At 42.1% G+C, this 15,588-nt stretch overlaps 1 protein-coding gene across 1 annotated transcript; it reads right to left on the reverse strand.

Moving 5' to 3' along the window:
* Window positions 1-2,099: 2,099 nt before the first annotated feature.
* Window positions 2,100-13,969, reverse strand: LOC111870908 (maltase 2). The gene is made up of 10 exons (XM_023863537.2): window positions 13,768-13,969; window positions 12,624-12,803; window positions 10,790-10,947; window positions 10,283-10,408; window positions 6,505-6,698; window positions 5,336-5,534; window positions 4,733-4,988; window positions 4,117-4,312; window positions 2,955-3,098; window positions 2,100-2,657 (listed from the first exon to the last, which is right to left on the reverse strand). The coding sequence occupies exons 1-10, from the start codon at window positions 13,916-13,918 to the stop codon at window positions 2,519-2,521; spliced, it is 1,743 nt and encodes a 580-aa protein (XP_023719305.2). The 5' UTR covers window positions 13,919-13,969; the 3' UTR covers window positions 2,100-2,518.
* Between the last annotated feature and the right edge of the window lie 1,619 nt (window positions 13,970-15,588).

Below are 15,588 nucleotides of genomic sequence, written 5' to 3' on the forward strand. Positions count from 1 at the left end.
TATTTATCGGTTACCGTCGTTAGTAGTCACAATAGAATAATAAACAGCAATGAAAGGTAGCTGTGCTGAAATATGTTATTTCTGTCTAGCAGCACATCCTATTTTAGCAAGATGTCTGCCCAGAACCTTACAATCTCTAAGCGTGTGTGAAAATCGCAGTTTCAGAGCGTCCCTCGACAAACATAACACACAACAGTGGATACAAGGAAGGGTTATCTGCGGAGAATGTCGCTAGACGTGGGAATTGCCAAATTGTCCCACTGAAATTTCAACAGACTTCGGCACCAATGTTTTAGCCTGTACTCGAATCTCCATCTTTGCTAGAAATGTTATCTCTACGTAGCAGCACGGTTTATTCGAATAAGCTGTCTGTCCGAAGTTGCTTTAAGTCCCTAGCGAGTGCATTAAGTGCAATCTTCATTGCAGCTTGTCTCTCAATGGCTGTAATGTACAAGAATATGTCAATGGAGGGGTTATCTCTAGAAACCGTAGCTATAGAAGGGAGCCATATAATTCTCCCATTGAAATTTCAAGGAGCTTTAAACCAAGTCCTTAATGGACATCGTAATACGCAGTAAATGTAGACAATGAGAGGGTTTTTGTTTCGTTTGGAGATGTCTCCCTACATGATAAAACAAGATGCCATAACAAGGGGAGCAAAGCGTTAATTGTAATCGCTGTGAAAACGTCATATCTCAAAAACATGAAAATTTTAACCTTACATTTGACACAATAAAATATACTGCTGGAACAAAAGAATTACGTATTATTATTTATCTTTAAACAAGTGTTATAAAAATAAAGAAATGACATAACACCTCCTTTCTCTTGTTCTCTGCCTTAGTGGGACATGATGAAATCCCTTGTAAATATCAAATATAAATCGTACAGTAAAACGCATAAGGTTACATGGGAATAGATCGCTTTATGCATTGTGATTCACTTGCTTTCCTAGAGACAATCAGACAGACAGAATGGAAAGAAATTGGGGACAAAATAAAATTTATATTATAGATTTTCGTAAAGCCCGTGGAAATTGTTGTGGTTGTCAATAGGTAATGGCGAAGTTGACTCTGTGCTTAACTAATTAAACACTACGCCATTAAGGCGTGTGTGGTTGTGAATATCAATGTTGAATTTGAACCAAAAATATACTGAAATATAATTTGTGGAAAAAGGACAATGTGTTTAACTCGAAAGCAGATGGCAAAAAAAGAATCATCAGACAAACCTAACCTCAAGAACTTGAAAGGTTGAGGGACACTTTCTTTCATGTACCAAGTTATAAAAGTTATTACATTTCTGTGGACCATTTTCATTCATACAGATTCCTACTATCTGAATATTACCAGATATAACCTCGAAGTTATCTATCGTCGCCGATCTTACTGGTTGTAATTTTTAACAAAAATATATGTACATTCATACCAAGTCTGACATGCACATCTTGGATAATAATGACTAATGTCAATGTTATGAAATGGAGTAATATATTTACATAAATATCAACAGGTCGCCATGTTGTTTTACATTCTGCGATCAAAAATAATACGTTAACATGGTTGTAATATATTAATATATTTATATACATATAGATCTAGCATACAAAATTCAAGATCTTATATTAAGAGGCGTCAACATTACACATCAGAAATTCATATGACCAACACCAGACAAAAATTTATTTGTAGTAACGGAGTGAATATTACGCTTATGGCGTATGCTATAATTCAATTCAGAACTTTTCGCCTTCTCCTCTGGTGTTTAAAAATATAAAAATTAGAATATACAAAATTATAATTCTTCCTGTGGTTCTGTATGTGTGTGGAACTTGGTCCCTGACATTAAGGGAGGAACATAGACTGAGGGTGTTTGAGAACAGGGAGTTGAGGGGAATATTTGGACCGAAGAGAGATGAAATGACAGGAGATTAGAGTAAACTGCACAATGAGGAGCTTCATAAATTGTACTCTTCAGCAAGTATTATTAGAATGATCAAGTGAAGGAGGATGAGATGGACCGGGCATGTAACACGAATGGGAGAGATGAGGAATGCATATAGTATACTGGTGGAAAATCCAGAAGGAAAGAGACCACTAGGAAGGCCAAGAAGTAGGTGGGGGGACAATATTAAAATGCATCTTAGAGTATGGGATGATATGGATTGGATCGTTCTGGCTTCTTTCTGAGTTTGTGAACACGGTAATGAACTATCGGGTTCCATAAAATGCTGGGAAGTTCGTGTGTAGCTGCACAAGTGGAGGCTCTCCAGAAGGGCTCAGCTCCGTGATGGCGTTATGCCGAGATGCATGATGTCCATAAACTTCTGTCCGTTGATTGAAAAAAGTATAGACACACCTCCCATACATACATGTGCTGCTAGGTTTAGGTTGACGAAAACAACGCTGAAGTTTATTGAACTGTATTTTTATACGGATCTGAACATCCGTGAATGTCAAATTGAAAATTATTTTTGCTTCCTTCTGAGTTTATTTGACGACATTGTATCAACGGATATTTATACGTATCGAATGACAAACTGCACGATGAGCACAAAGAGAGAACTTGGGAGGATCATGCTGACAGAATTCCCAGGATCTATAAAGACGAAAGCTTCCTTCGGCTGAATCTCTAGACTGGACGAGGACAATGTGTGCCTGAAACAAATACGGGGTTCAGTAACACATTTCAGTTGCCATTAATTCCAATTTCATTCTGTGGATTAGGTGTCTCCCCCCTTCATCTGAGGACGAAAACAGATCCAATTTCCGAAACGTCGTGCTTTCTAGTTCCGAGAATACCGGACGATGGAAAAAGTCCAAAACTCAGTAATTCTGACCATCGTCAGAACCTTTTAGAATCTACAAGAATAAGGAAATTTCTCACTTTTATGTCACTTCTGATGCACAAATTACTACATGTAAAACTCGTACAATATATACAGTGGGACTCACCCCGCCATGTGCCTCGAATTTATGCCAAGAATATGTATTTTTATTTTATCTGGCACCTCGCTGAGAGCTTTCTTCACGTCCACAACTTCCATCTCGTCTCCCAGGTTGATCACGACAACATAAGTGTCCTCATCGGGCAAGGTTCTGCAGATAATTGTAACATTACATCAACTATTAGCCACACAATTTAAATTAACTTAATTACAAAAATATATCCCTGTAACAGGCCGTGCAGGCCCATAGGTTTCTGAGACGTCGAGGCTCCCACATTTTCTAGATTTGAGATTATCAGCCTTATGTGATGGCCTTCCTCTAACCCCAGGAAGATTTCTAGTACTCATTTCATCGGGAATCTAACCCGCGACATTCCGGCTTGTAGCATAGTGTCTCAACCAACTACACTACCGCGTGTCCCAAATTTAATTATGAATCAGTTAGTTATGCCGTCTCAGGTAGAGAATATTAGAAGTTAAATTTATAATTCTGAGTCCACTCAGAAGTAATATCCCAGGCGTGGATCGAGATTTCGATATTCTGCTGGCTCTCCCAGGCAGTGGGTACCGGCGTCCATTCCCAGAAGGGCCGTGTCCACTCAGCTCCATCGAATTTCAAAATTAAGTTTGAATGTCCTCATGACATGGTACTTAATTACTCTTCGTCTAAGCAAATGTTCACAAAAGTGTGAATTATGTGACACTGTTGTGGCATCGTCTGATAATTCACGCTACTAATAACAAACCGCAAAGTTGTACACGATCTTGATCTAGCCTGACAAAACCTCTCCTTATGATCATTTTAAATAATATCCTCCCCTCTGCTTCTTAGTCTTGTAAGTGGGTGTTTTGCAAGAGGAATCCCCCATCTGTTCTGTTTACGTTTTACGTTTCTCCTCTCTTCCAGGAGCATGGTCATCTCGCCATAGCTCAAGCGGGTAGTCGCTGGCTTCCCAGCGCGGTGGCCCGGGTTCGATCCCGGGTCTGCTCAAGTGGGATTTGTGATGGAAAATTTTTTCCGAGTACTTCGGTTTCCCCTGCCAATCTTCATTCCACCAATTGCTCCACAATCACCCTCACCTATCAACTGGGGCTGGTACAATAGGCCAGAAGTGGTCGCAGTACAAGGGACTTAGTCCCACCCCACTAGCAATAAAAAATATACGTACCTTGTAAAACCCAGGACGTTCTGAGAAAGAGCAGCGACGTGGGCGCCTCCCCGCTGAATGGTTGGATTCTTGCGCAGTTCTGTCAGCTGCTTGTACACTTTGTAGTGGCTCTTCTCTGCAGCTTTCTGGGCCTCCAAGTTCAGTTCCACATAGTTAGGGTTCACTGGCAGCCATGTTGACTCACTGCTCGAAAAACCTTCAACATAAAGGATAAATGTTTAAAAAAAGAAATATATTTTATATATAGGATGTACGGGGGAGGCACGCGTTAGCGTAATTGGTTGAGGCGCTATGCTACAAGCCGGAAGGTTGTGGGATCCAATTCCGATGAGGTAATTGGATTTCGTCAATTGACCTAATCCTTCCAGCCGCACTATGGCCCTGGAATTGACTCACCCTCTAACAGAAATGAGTACCAGGAATCTTCCTGGGGGTAAAATGACGGCCGGCGCGTAAGACTGGCAACCTCACCGCCATCTGTGAGCAGATTGTCTAGAAAATGTGGGAGCCTCGACGTCTCACAACCCTATGGGCCTCCACGTCTTGTTACAGAGATATCTTTACTTTTTACCTTAGCAATGAAAAATTAGAAACACGCTGTGGTTCAACTACCAACCTGCGCTGGTGCTACTGTCCCACTGGAACGGCGTCCTCTCCAGGTCACGCGTTGCCTCCAAATAATGTTCAGGTCCTGCATTTATGCCCTGTGGATCTCTACACTGTTCCCATGTGATAAACGTGTTCTCCATTCCAATTTCCTCTCCATTGTATGTCACACCGATCCCTGGCAACAAATGCGCCAGGAAGTTCAGTCCGTCGACGAGTTCTGGAACGAAACGACTGGCAACTCGATGTTTGTCGTGGTTCCCCAACTGAAACAGATAAGTGCCAGTTAATCAAGTTATAAACTCTGTGGCCTGTAGTCCGTGAGCGAACTATACGGACAGAGTGACCGCCGTTTGTCGGCGAAGTTAGTTCCAAATTTTATCGATAGAGGGTGTCACGTGGTCAGCGCAACGGATCCCCACGGCCGTTAGTCTCCGTTCTCTAGACCTATTAATCCAATTATATTCAATTAAATTTCTTATACACTTATAAAGTATTCTGAAATGCTTCATCTTGTACAGAATTTCATATTAATCAAATTATATGAAATGAAATCTCTTAAATGTTCCAATTTATGTGTTGTACAAATTCCCGACGAAGTAGCCTTACTTACCACCCAGTTGGCAGTTCGGCCGTCTGTCATGTGCTCCAAGTACTCATTAATAACTGTGCTGAAATCTTCAGCTGATGAAGACTTATCTATATCCGAAATCAATCGGAAGTTAAATGGGAAATGCCCGCCGGGAGCGCTCGGTGTCCCGTAGTAACCCATTATATCATCAACACTCCCATAAGCCTCCAGCATCAGCACTCTGTGACCGACATTCAAACAATTACAATCAACTCTCATTAGCAACACGTGTATCCTTGATGTGAAATTCTGGAAAAGCATCTTTTTTTCCTTCTAATGTATATACAGAAAATCATGACATAACCATAGAAAACAGATGTTTTGAAAATATGGCACAGTTCAGATATTTCGTAATGACGATATCAAATCGAAACCTGATTCAGGAGGAAATTAAGAGGAGATTGGACTCGGGCAATGCTTGCTACCATTCAGTCCAGAACTTTTTGTCTTCTCGTCTGCTGTCCAAAAACATAAAAATTAAAATATACAAAATTACAATTTTGGCTGTGGTTCTGTATGGGTGTGAAACTTGGTCTCTGACATTAAGGGAGAAACATAGGCTGAGGGTGTTTGAGAACAAGGTGTTGAGGAGAACATTTGGGCTGAAGAGAGATGAAGTGGCAGGTTGGAGAACACTGCATAATGAGGAGCTTCATAACTTGTACTCTTCTCCAAGTATAATTAGAATGATCGAGTCAAGGAGGGTGAGGTAGGCAGGGCATGTAGCACGAATTGGGGAGAGAAAAGGAGTGCGTATAGGATATTGGTGGGAAAGCCAGAAGAAGAGACCACTGGGGAGATCAAGGCGTAGGTGGGTGGACGATATTAAAATGGATCTTAGAGAGATGGGATGGTGTTGATTGGATTTATCTGGCTCAGGATAGAGACCAGTGGAGGGCTCTTGTGAACACGGTAATTAACCTTCGGGTTCTATAAAATATTGGGAAATTCTTGCGTAGCTGCAGATTTGGCTTCTCCTCAAGAAGGGCTCAGCTCCATAAGTGAGTAAGTAAGTAAATGGATTTTTAGTTTGGTGAGTTGGACGTGGTATGATTTTTCAAGTTCTGATTGATGATTATGATAATGGTGAGACTGAGGCCGATAATGTACAGAATAATTCTGTTTTCAAAGGAACGTGAATTTTTCATTACTTGGTCCCTCCATATTGAACGCTTTTCTCATCCATTATCTTGCGCCACTGCACGACCATTTCGTAAGTTTCGGGGCGGTGTTGAGGGGCTGAGGTCACTGAGTCGTCTACATCTATGGGCCCCTCGAACAGATGCGGCACTGCATCAACTCGAAACCCATCAACGCCTTTGTCCAGCCAGAACCGGAGAACATCCTGTACAAGAAATTGGGCCGTGAAGCAATAACATGTAACAGAGGAGAGATCGGTTTCATTTGATCAGTACCAGTTAACATACTGACGCGTGCCTGACATGCGGCTAAGAAGTTCTGGGAAGAACTAATCACGTACTTTCTTTTGATATGACATGGACCTCATGGAAAAAAGCAAAAAATTATGGGGGCACACAGATGGCCTGTTGCCTAGCAACGATAAGGCAGACATTGCATTAGCACTATGATCAAGGATTCCAGTGCAATTCCATTTGCACTGGAAGCTTCACATGCAGCACTCCCAATTTTACTTAAAATTGCATTATAATACAGCCCTTCTAACGTCATATAAAAATTAATTCCAATCATATATATTACCTGTACCAAAAGGGCAAGCGGGCACTGCCTGGGAACCTTCAAAACCGGAGATAAAATTTCTTGCCCCCCCCCCAAATGTAGTGTATCTCACTTCCTCCTCTCTCTCTCTCACTCATACTACAAACTTTAAAGGGTACGACTCTTTCTTGACCTTTGACCTAATAGTAAATTATCTGTAACTTCTTTATTAAGACCGTCACAACACAACCACATTAAGGTCAGTGCCTGGTTTTGTCTCTGCTACATGTTTCGGCTATTAATAGTCATCATCAGGCAAATACACGGCTAACATATATACACCACTGAACTGCAGTACTAATAAAATTTGATACAATAATATTAATTATATTAAAATACTTGGTGTAAAAATACAATAAATTAGATTATATAAAACAAAAGTTATAGTATAAAACAAGAATAAAGATTCTTCGATTGATGTTTTACATCATCGAATCAGTCTTTGGTTTCTGTGATTTTGTTGCGTTCCCACCGACAAATTGGAGTATTCTATATTTTGTGTATAGAAACTGTTACTGGAGGCTCGTGATGTAAATGTAGTAATATTAATGTTAATTATTTAGTCTGTGCCTCAGCGGCCTCCGTAGTCTAAAAGGTAACGTTCCCACCTCATGATTCGTGGTACGCGGGTTCAAACCCGGCGGAGGTCGTGGAATTTTTAAGGGCGGAAAATTTCAGGAACAAGTCCTTGGGGAGGGACTTTAAGCCGTGGGTCCCGTGTCGTAGCTTTACGGCACGTAAAAGAACCTCATATCTCCAAAGGAGGTCAATGAGCCAAATTCAAGGACTTTTTCCGCCCAACAGCAGTCTTAACGCCTCTGATAGATGGGGGAAGCATTACAGATACCGCCAAGCCAGTAGAGGCCGAACTCGCTGGCTCGGTCGGGACTGATGCTAGGCACCAATATCGGTAGGGTATAGAGACTGGTAGAATATCATAGAGGGAAGCACAATGGACCAATACTGGTCTAAGTACATGGGGAAACCCACCCTCTCCAATAAATAACTAACTAACTAGTCTGCCTCATCTTACAAAATATTGTCCGTACTATAGGGAATGTAAACAACGGTCTAAATAACGAAGTTATATATTATAACACAACAGGATGCATGAAATAAAAAGTGGTAAATTATCTGTTTATTCGAAGTAAAAACATTCAGATAAAATTAAAATCCATCATCCATGATCGCCGATATGAAGCGTGGGGCAAGAAGTTGAGATCATTTCTGAAACCAAAGTGAGATATGTTCGATGTCCAAAGTACTTAGAACTGATAAATACCGGTCAATAAGATTACAAATGTTACAGCGCAATTTTGTTACGCATTGCCCATTGCATGAAGTACGGAACTGAGCCGACTTTAAACCCATTAATTGCTCAATGCAATCTCTACAGGGGCGTTATTACAGTTAAGCTATTTGTGCTTAGCTGTAAAAATCTTAGATTAATTAACGACGGTTTAGCAACTGTAAGGAATGAGATACAGTGATTGGATTATAGTATTTACTAATGAAATAATTAAATTTTAAATTACTGACTTAGCCGATATAAACTTGTCATGATTAAATTTGTTCGTCAGAAAAGATACTTTTTTAATTCGCTTAGAGGGGGGGGGGAGTCCTACTGGGTCCACTCGGCACGGCGGCCACTGATTGGCCTACTGTAGCCTGCCACGGGTGATTATGATGATGGAGAATTTGAATGAAGATTGGCAGGGGAAACCGAAGTGCTCGGAGAAAACCCGCCCCAGCGCCACTTTATCCACCACAAATCCCACTTGACCAGACCCGGAATCGAACCCGGGCCGCCGCGTTGGGAAGCCAGCGACTAACCGCTTGAGCTATGGCGCGGCCCTGACAGAAAAAATTTCGTCGGAAACTTTTTATTATGTCGGTTAATTAGATACACAGGCCTCAAATTTTTCTGGAGGAACTGAAGAAAATCATCATAAACTTGGAAGGGTATTTTGTCTCCAGACCAAGATTCAAAATCAGGACCTCCTGAATACGAAAGAGGAACACCAGCCACTGGTGACTGAAATTTTTCGTGATTTTACTCAATCCCTCCAGGTAAATCCCCTAGTTAATATATTTAAAATAGGCCATGGCCACTTCCCTCAACATTTTTTCCATATCATTATTCACTATCATCCAGTAATTTCGAGCTACGTTCACGGGCGTTGACTAAACTGCAAATTATAACAGAAATTATAAATATTGACTTTTTTTACTTATCCTCCGTCCTGTTTCTATTTAGGACAGCTCAGTCGGTGTAGCAACAGGGGCAAGAGATCTCCCTCCACTCCACAGTGCCCAGACACGCTCTGGGGCCCACCCAGCCTCCTATCTATTGGGTACCGGGAGCTCTTTCCCTGGAGGTAAAGCGGCCGGGGCGTGTAACTGACTATTCTCCTCCATCTAGTGTCGAGGTCAACAATGATGGAGCTATACCTCCTCTCCTCTTTATGTCTTAATTGCGTGGCGCTTGATTAATTAAGCGCAGGGACAACTTTACTTTTACCTTACCCTTACCTGTTTATTCTTAAGACAGAGCGATTGGTAATGCTCAAAGCTCAATAACTCTATCGTCACGAACTTTCAGATCTTATGACAGCGCAGCGTGTACAGCCGTTGCTATGCAACGACCGCGATAAGGCGAATAAATAGCGACCGTTTCTAGACAAGAGCTCGGTAAAATGTTCTCGCGGCAACGAACACGCACGGAACAATAGAAGAACGGTATTTTCTATGTGGTCCGTGCAGAGATGTTATAATCAGGACGGTTGGAGGAATTAGTTCTGTTGGCAGTTCAGCTGTGAAGTATTAGTCAGCGGGCAACGACATGAACACAGAAGCTAAAGAATCTCTATTAAGATCCGTTACTAGGAAATGACTAGTGAAAGCAGACTGAGAAGACTTATCGTGTGCACTAATGATCCGTTAGGTGTGAGTAGATCAGCGATAGCGTTGTTTAGTGCTTGTAGTTCCGAGTCCTGTGTGTGTAAGTGCTAAATAAGTCCAGTCACTAATCCAAAACCCGTCTATAGTCACACACACACACACACACCTAAATCGTGACAATGAAAACTGCCCACCATCCTCTAGAGGGTTCAGACTGGGTCACTGTAACACTTCCACCTGCTGTTAAGAAAGCAAATTCACTGTCTAAGGATAGACCTCTGTACCACTCACCTTCATAGCCTCCACAACAAGGGGGTTGCTGTAGTTGAGGTCAGGTTGTTTGGGGTCAAACTGATGCAGATAATATTGTTGTCGTCCCCCGTGAAACGTCCAAGCGGGACCCCCAAACACACTTTGCTGTAAGACGCATAGAGTTGATGTTAAATTTATATAAAGCAACATTTCCATGCCGGTCACGGTAGGCGAGCGGTCTAGGGCACGTACTGCCTTCGCTCGCTCGCAAACCGTTATCGTGGGTTCGAATCCCACGCAAGACATGGATGTTTCTGACGTGTATGTGTTTATTCTCCGTTTGTGTTGTCCTGTGTTCAGGTAGAGACTTTGCGACAAGCTGATCACTCGTCAAAGGTGTCCTACCGACTGTAAAATGATCATGAAACTGAAAAATCAGAGGTCAAGGCCAAAGAAGGCTGTAGAGCCAGTGAAAAAGAAATAGTTCCTTAGTGGAAAACATTCTTCGTTATGATACGCATCAAGTTGCACGTGTACAGGGCTTACCCAGTTGTTTGGACGAACCCTGGTCCCATTTGTTAGCACTTTCCCGTCGTGCCACACGTAGAAGTCGCTGTAATCAACATCATTCTGCGCAGACTTCACAAACCATTCATGTTCGTCACTGGAATGATTTGGCACGAAGTCGAGAATAACTTTTATGTCTGCAATGGTTACAAATTCTTTAGCATTTGAGATCCGAGTGTCTCGCATGGATGTCGTGTAGTTCTGTATGGGTGCGAAACTTGGTCTCTGACATTAAGGGAGGAACATAGACTGAGGGTGTTTGAGAACAGGGTGTTGAGGAGAATATTTGGACCGAAGAGAGATGAAGTGACAGGAGGTTGGAGAAAACTGCATATTAGAATGATCAAGTTAAGGAGGATGAGATGGACAGGGCATGTAGCACGAATGGGGGAGAAGCGGAATGCGTACAGGATTTTGGTGGGAAAGCCAAAAAGAAAGAGACCACTAGGAAGACCTAGACTTACGTGAGAGGATGTTAAAATGGATCTTAGAAAGACAGGATGGGGTGGGATGGACTGGATTGGTCTGGCTCCTAACAGGGACAACTCGAGAGCTCTTATGAAAATGGTAATGAACGTTGAGGTTCCATAAAATGTTGTGAAATTCTTGAGTAGCTAAGCAACTGGCGGCTTCTGACGTAGGGTTTATCTCAGTGGAGTCAGTCAGGGGATTAGAAGGAACACAGGATGGGACAGCTGCCCACATGGAGCCAATGGGGACGGTGATGTGAGGGGGCACGTGGTAGCGTAGTTATTTGAGGCACTATGCTACAAGCCGAAAAGTCACGAGTTCGATTCCCGATGAGGTGGATTTTTTAAACGCACTAATTCTTCCAGCCGCACTATGACCCTGCGGTCTACTCAGCCTCTAATAGAAATGAGTATCAGGAATTTTCGTGGGGGTAAAGCGCGGCCGGCGCGTAAGGCTGACAACCTTACCGCCATCTTTGAGCCGATTGTCTAGATAATGTGGCAGCCTCGACGTCATTTCCCTATGAGCCTGTTACAGCGATAGCTTTATCTTTCTATATTTTATGCTATGGTGTGAAGGAACAAAGATTTGGAGGGAGCGATTTGGACAAGAGGTTAGGACTATCGATATATAGACAGTAGTTATCAGCAGCAAAGTAGGACACAAGAATAAAGAGAAATAGCAGAAAATAAAAACAGATGCATTTAAACGTAAAGTAAAATGTGAGGGGATGGTAAGAAGGCACAAATGTGAACAGAAATACGTTAAGTTCAGACAATGATTCATAATTAGTGGTGCTAGTAAGAGAGTGCACAAAATTAAAATATTAACATATAATGAATGGGTTTTTTATTCTAATTCGGGTGGAATGTCAGTGCCCAGGACAAGGAAATCAAAATTCAGCGCTCTAAAATGTAAATTGCAATGAGCCTAATTGAGTAAGCCTATTCATTTGACCGCGCCATAGCTCAAGCGGTTAGTCGCTGGCTTCCCACAGTGGCGGCCCAGGTTTGATCTCGGGTCTGGTCAAGTGGGATTTTTGGTGGAGAAAGTGGCGCTGGGGCAGGTTTTCTCCGAGTACTTCGGTTTCCCCTGCCAATCTTCATTCCACCAAATTCTCCATCATCATAATCACCCGGGGCAGGTACAATAGGCCAATCAGTGGCCGCCGTGCCGAGTGGACCCAGCTGGACTCCACCCCCCCAACAAGCGAATTAATTTAAGCCTATTCATTTACTTGTCAAGACAACATAACATCTTTAAAATAGGCCTATTCGATTACTGGAAACAGCCTTCCATTCGTCTCTCACGCTCTGCACTGCGGTTTCAATGCCTTTATTACCGAATTCTTTTGCTTTCTCCAGAAGATTGTCGAAGTCCTCCATTGTTCCGAACATGGCGTCGATGTTTTGGAAATCCGAAATGTCATAGCCGAAATCTGCCATTGGTGATTTGAAGATGGGTGACAGCCATACTCCTCCAACACCGATGTCCTTCAGGTGCTCAAGTTTCTCTGTAATACCTAAATAAAAGAATATTCTCATTCGATACGTAATTTCGTTCATTGTATCACGAAATGAGAAATGTATATATTAATGCAAGTCCAAGGCAGTTTTAGGGAGGTTCTAAAAGCGGTAGTCGTAACGAGTGCCATCTTCTGAAATATAACGCCGTATAATCCATTTAAATTCATCGACGTTTCGAAGGAACATATTGCAACCATTCTCAGGGTAGAATAATCCGAGCAAGAAACCAGCGTCAGAGTAGGTGGTAAGCAGAACTGATTTCTTGTTTTTTTGTTGCATGTTAAAAAAACGTAAATCCAAGAAGGATGCTAGCGAAATTTTTTTATTAACCTCGAACCGAGTTACAATGTCAAACCTATGGCTTAATTGCAACGTTTCGGATTTTGGTGTATAGATCACTTAACACTCATATATTTCATAAATTAAAAATGAATAAGATTAAAAAATATATATCCATAAAGACCACTGAATTCTGGTGCTAGGATTACGTAACAATTTTATACTCGAAAAGTTAGAAATAAATAATATTAAAAAAATATATCAATAAATACCATTCAATTTTTGTGCTATGATTACATAACAGCTATATATTTGGTAAAGTTAAAGGTAAGGTAATGTTGCCTCTGTACTTAATTGAACACTACGCCATAAAGGCGTAGGAGTGAAGTGGGTGTATAGACCCACGTTTTCTTTACCTCGGCACTAGTTGGAGGTGAGTGGTCAGCTTCACACCCCGGCCACTTTAACCCTGGGGAAAGAGCCCCNGAGTTCATGGATGTTTAGTTTGTGTGTGTGCGTTTTTCTGTGTTTGTCTACAGGTAGAGGCCTTGCGACGAGCTGATCACTCGCCCAAGGAGTTCTACCGAATGTGTAAGATCTAGAAAAACCGAAGTGAACGGAGAAGTTCATGGAGGTAGGCCTAGGCCCACTGGGGCTGTAGTGCCTAGGAAAAAGAAATACCTTTAAGATCGCCAATTCCATCTCCATCACTGTCTCTGAATGATCGTGGATAAATCTGGTAGAAGACTGCAGTTTGCCACCAATCCAGCTCTGCCCTCGGCTGGGCAGCAACAATTGTTACCAAGGAAACCAAACACCACAGAGTTCTCATGGCGACTGTCACCGTTTCTCAGCAAAGCGAGATTATATAAGATGACGAGTGCATTTCCTGAGTACACAACGCCTTAATTACCTGTCAAAAAAACATAATGAAATGTTCCACTTATCAGGATACAGATATTAGAGATCCTTAGAAAATATTGGCGCAATTACGACAAAAACGACGCATGAGAACAGTAATCAGATATGGAGAAAAACACGCATGTTGGAACATCGGATTTCGATCCTTGTGTTAAAGTAGTTCTGTCCAAATGTGTCAGATCCAGACATTAATAAGAACAGTTCCGTCTCCTGAGATATAGCGCCGTGTAGTCCGGTAAAAATAAAAATATAAACTTCCCAGAAGATTCGAATTTCATAGTCACTGCTCTGAGGACCTCAAATCCAAAAGACATGAAAACTACTTAAAAACAGTTGACAGTAATCTTGAATTCTGATAGGTTTGCCTTATGGGATATAACGCCCTGTAGTCTGCTCTAAACTCTAGAATATATTGGGGGGGGGGGTTGTTACTCTCACTCATGGAGCTGAACCCTTCTTGAGGAGCCGCCAATTCTGTAGCTACTCAAGAATTTCCCAGCTTTTTATGGAACCTGAAGGTTCATTACCGTGTTCACAAGAGCCCTCCACTGGTCCCTATCCTAAACCAGATCTATCCAGTCCATACCACCCCACCCTATGTCTCTAAGATCCATTTCAATATTGTCCACCCACCTACGTTTTGGTCTTCCCAGTGGTCTCCTTCCTTCCGACTTTCTCACCAATATCCTATATGCATTCATCCTCTCCCCATTCGTGCTACATACCCTGCCCACCTCATCCTCCTTCACTTCATCGTTGTAATTATACTTGGAGAAGAGTAAAAGTTATTTTTCTCACTTAACAATACAGAAACGGGGGAAAATATACTACTGTTTAATGTGTGTTACAGTCCATCTAATATAAAAAAGCATATAAACATAAATTCAGAAAAGCGCCTTCTGTATCACTGAAAAAAATTGAAATGTGATCATCAGGATAAGGATCCGGAAAGTTGTATGGAACCCATTTGGACAACAGAATATCCAGGCTCTTGACCAAGATTCGAACCCGATACCTACCGAATAGAAGTGTAGAACGTAGATGGATATCTCAATTGTGTGCTATATCCGAATTATATCTATTATTTAGAAAAATCTTGAACACGAAGTAACTGGCCCTTCAGAAAACTATGTCAAATACAAGAATCTCTCTATATATTGACAGAGACGTGATGAGTTAGGGCGAATGCACTTGAGTGCATCCGCACTGTTCATTAGCAGCCAGAGGACATGTGCAGAGTGGAGGAGATCTCTGTGTGTCTTCCAACACATGAGGCTTCACAGCAATACATCCACAAGACAAAAGATGGGTGATTAAAGGTAAATTGAATGGAAATTCTGTGAGCTTCCCGCTGGTGCTCAGTGGTAAGAGGACACGTACAAGAATGCTTTTGGCCGCGCCATAGCTCAAGAGGTTAGTCGCTGGCTTCCCACCACGGCGGCCCGGATTCGATCCCTGGGTCTGGTCAAGTGGGATTTGTGGTGGACAAAGTGGCGCTGGGCCGGTCACGGTAGCCGAGCGGTCTAAGGCATGTACTGTCTTCGCTCGTTTGGAAACCTGGATCGTGGGTTCGAATCCCAC

This window comes from Cryptotermes secundus, unplaced genomic scaffold (assembly GCF_002891405.2).
Source record: "Cryptotermes secundus unplaced genomic scaffold, Csec_1.0 scaffold896, whole genome shotgun sequence".
NCBI classification, from domain to species: domain Eukaryota; kingdom Metazoa; phylum Arthropoda; class Insecta; order Blattodea; family Kalotermitidae; genus Cryptotermes; species Cryptotermes secundus.

What these genes read in the sequence shown, in the direction of transcription:
- LOC111870908 (XM_023863537.2), bottom strand. Translation starts at nt 13,918, where the DNA reads ATGAGAACTCTGTGGTGTTTGGTTTCCTTGGTAACAATTGTTGCTGCC. An exon ending in TTGTTGTGGAGGCTATGAAG is followed by an intron (nt 6,699 to 10,282) that starts GTGAGTGGTACA and finishes TTTCTTGTACAG; the next exon opens with GATGTTCTCCGGTTCTGGCT. An exon ending in GGACAGTAGCACCAGCGCAG is followed by an intron (nt 4,313 to 4,732) that starts GTTGGTAGTTGA and finishes TTTATGTTGAAG; the next exon opens with GTTTTTCGAGCAGTGAGTCA.